Below are 3,335 nucleotides of genomic sequence, written 5' to 3'. Positions count from 1 at the left end.
CTTCATTATTATTACAGCTGTCACCTATTAGCAAACAATGTTTAGAGCTTATTAGGATTTCACCTTCGTCTGTAGAATGCAATGGAAAACAAATACAATTATGTTATACAAAGATCAAAAATACTATTATAAACCCGTGTTATAAATGGTACACTATATTAATAAACTGCTGTTGACATTTCACATGTAAGTACAAAATATTGGTGAGGTAGTTTCCTCTGAAGTCACTTTTAAATGGTAAAATACTGAATAGACATCATGTGATTCATTTTCTTGTTTTATTATTTACAATACAGCAACTCAATGCTCCTTACTTCATTAAAGTTGAATTCCTTTGGTAAACATAACTGTCAGAAATGTGCAGTCCTGCAAGTGTCAAATTGTACATTCACAATATGTTGGGGGGGGGGGGGGGGGGGGGGTACATAATACAAAAAGGGGCAAATACATTGTTTTTACAAAAAGCTTTTTATTAAGAACATTCATACGTGATATATTCCACCATGGACTCTTTGTTTGTTTGTCATTAACCTTTCCCTTTCGCTCACCCAGGATGTTTTGGAAATTGAGGAACATTTTATGGAGCTGAAGACAGATGCCCATATATATATATATTTTCTCCAGTGTGTGTTCCCCTTACTAGGGGTGTAAACATTGAAAGGGCACCTCATTCAGAAGAATAGCCTGCGGTCACACTTTACATTACATTACAGCGTTCATGTTACACACTAATGAGCAACACTGCATGCTTTCTGGAGCTGCTGGTAATTCACTTAATATTAGTAGGCTACTGCTGTAACTTCTGTAACATGGACCCTGTAATGTAAAATGCCCAGTTCTGTCAGAGGGGTTGGAAATAATTTGGCCGATTATGAAGTTATCCTGACAACATGAGCGCGCAACAGAGCCTCTATTGTGTTGCTCTGCGCGTCTGTGATCGCAAACGTCAGGAAATTGCGGAGTGGACTTTCAAAAGAGCGGAATGGGACTTAAGTTCATAAATGAAGACGTGTGGAACATTCTTTAAAATCGCTTAATGGCAAAATAAACTTTGGTTTAAAGACAAAAACGAGATGCAAGCTTAGCTTACAGTAAAGAAAATACTTGAATTGAGCAGAAGAGCAAATCCTCTGGTGCCAACATTCACGTTTCCCATTTTAAAGAAACATAACATCTTATTTCAGATAAAATGTGACTATGCACCGTGAATCTAAAACCTATGCGTGAAAAGGGGAAAAAATAGCTTTTTATGAATAAAGTATGCAATAAACTATGGAAATAAAGTATCTATAAAAATATAAGAGTTTTTTTTTTTTCGTTTACCAAAACATTGATATCATCTTATTTGTTTGCCTAGTAGTTAAGACTCGGAAAGCCAGTCAATCAGAACAGTCATCTGAAAGAAAATGTTCAGTGCAATACATGTAAGCCTATAGGAGTCTTTTTTTTAGAAGATTTTCACTCGCTTACCACCCACAACTCTGCCTCCCTTCAGCACTCTCTGGGCAGGCTGGTCTTTGGAGAGAGGGCAGTATTTTATTGTGTGCGCGTTGTCCCCGTTGGCACTGCATAGGGGGCATGTGTACGCTCGCAGAATCGGGCACACCACCCTCCCATCCGGGGTTTTCAGGACATGCGAGCCGTACACCTCCTCCGGCGCGCCGTTATTCCTACAGAAGACACAGATCTTGGGCTCCTGCTTATTGCGCGCGGCCGGTTTCCTCATCTTCCTCTCCACGCCGAACAGATCAAATCCTGCGAAGCTCCCTCCGATGCCCATCTCCCGCTCCTGGGAGGAGGACAGCAGACCCGCCGTGCCCTGGTTCTGGAAGGGGCTCAGGATGGAGAAGCGCTCTTTCAGGTCCAGGATGGAGATGGAGGCGGGCGTGGGGCAGCAGCAGGAGTCCAGGTGTCCTCCGCTGTCGCTGTCGCCCCCGGCCGTGATTACGCACGGACACGGAGGGCTGTCGTCCAAGCCCAGAGTAGCTTTCAGGGACTCCGTGATGGAGTTTGGACTCTGGGGGACGCTGTGCTTGTTGTTCTTGGTGACCAACGTGGAGAGGCCGAGATAGTCATTCCAAAAATTGAAGGTGTAATCGTAGGAGGTGCGCGCGCTCAAGTAGTTGTGGTTCAAAAAATCCATGTCTTCTTCGCTCGACCAAGATGCTTCTATCGAAAACAAACAAATGCGAAAAGCGTATATTCCGTCAGGTGGCTTTCTGTCTGCTCTCCAGGGTTGTAACCGTGCTCAAGTCCAGTGCGTTTCGTGGATATGTGCGTCTGAACAACATTCATCTGTTTATAAGGCTCCAGGAGAGGCAGGAGGAGGGCGGGGCGCTTCTGAGCAGCAGATCCACGACGTGTTTTCCTCCTGCACGGTCGACCAGCGACTGTTTACTGCAGTGGAATGACACCAGGCACTGCTCTGAGATGGCTAAATAGACCAAGAAGTGCTCGTTAGTGAGAGATTACGCTTTATCCTGTCTTGATTCTCTTTTGAGAAGTAATCTGTGTATTCATTTTGGTTTCATGCAGTTTCAACAATGACTCAAAAAATGTTAAAGAAATATTAAAATACTTTAGTTGCATAACTTCATAATACTGACACACATTGGTTGGGGCATAAAGGGGTCTTCTTTGTTTTATGGTTTTCATGTCACATGATGACAAAATGGCTTCCTGGATACTTGTTATGCCACCCTGACTTTGACCAAACCTCTATGAAAATATAATTATATTAATATAATTAATGTCATATTAATATTATACTAATATATGTGTGTGTGTGTGTGTGTGTGTGTGTGTGTGAGAGAGAGAGAGAGAGAGAGAGATGGTTTTGCATATTATTTTATTTAAAATATATATTTCAGAATTAAGCATTTTCTATTACTGTTTTAAATTTTTATTCTTAAACGTAAGAATGTTTTAAAGCATGGCTGCATAATGTGAGCAGATTCAGCTCTAGTTCAACTATTTTAAATGTTCCTCTGGCAAAATATTAAGGGAAAATCACCATTGCAGTCCATTCACAGATGGTACATTATTACATCGTATTTCCTCTCTCTCCTCAGTGTCATCTCACAGTCACAGTAGCTTCTTTCTTTGGTGCGAGGTATTTGGCTTTGTGTGCACTGCCAAGGCTTTACAGTGCAGCAAGGGGAGCTGCAGTTTGAATGTGTTCAGGATTATGTGACACGATCACACGTGTGTCATTAGAGAGAGAGGGTCATGGGCGCACATAGGCTCTTTGTTCTTTGAAAACATGCCACATGTCCACACCTGCAGGCCAGGGACATAGAGTTGATTTTATTGCTGATTAGCATTTGACTTTTTTT

General features: G+C 41.9%; 1 protein-coding gene across 1 annotated transcript; it reads right to left on the bottom strand.

Moving 5' to 3' along the window:
- Positions 1–261: 261 nt before the first annotated feature.
- On the bottom strand, positions 262–2,685 carry LOC113098051 (nanos homolog 1-like). The gene has a single exon (XM_026263022.1). The coding sequence runs from the start codon at positions 2,141–2,143 to the stop codon at positions 1,448–1,450; it is 696 nt and encodes a 231-aa protein (XP_026118807.1). The 5' UTR covers positions 2,144–2,685; the 3' UTR covers positions 262–1,447.
- Between the last annotated feature and the right edge of the window lie 650 nt (positions 2,686–3,335).

The sequence above is a fragment of the Carassius auratus genome, unplaced genomic scaffold, assembly GCF_003368295.1.
Source record: "Carassius auratus strain Wakin unplaced genomic scaffold, ASM336829v1 scaf_tig00216406, whole genome shotgun sequence".
NCBI classification, from domain to species: Eukaryota; Metazoa; Chordata; class Actinopteri; order Cypriniformes; family Cyprinidae; genus Carassius; species Carassius auratus.
This window is presented reverse-complemented; position numbering and strand designations above follow the sequence as displayed.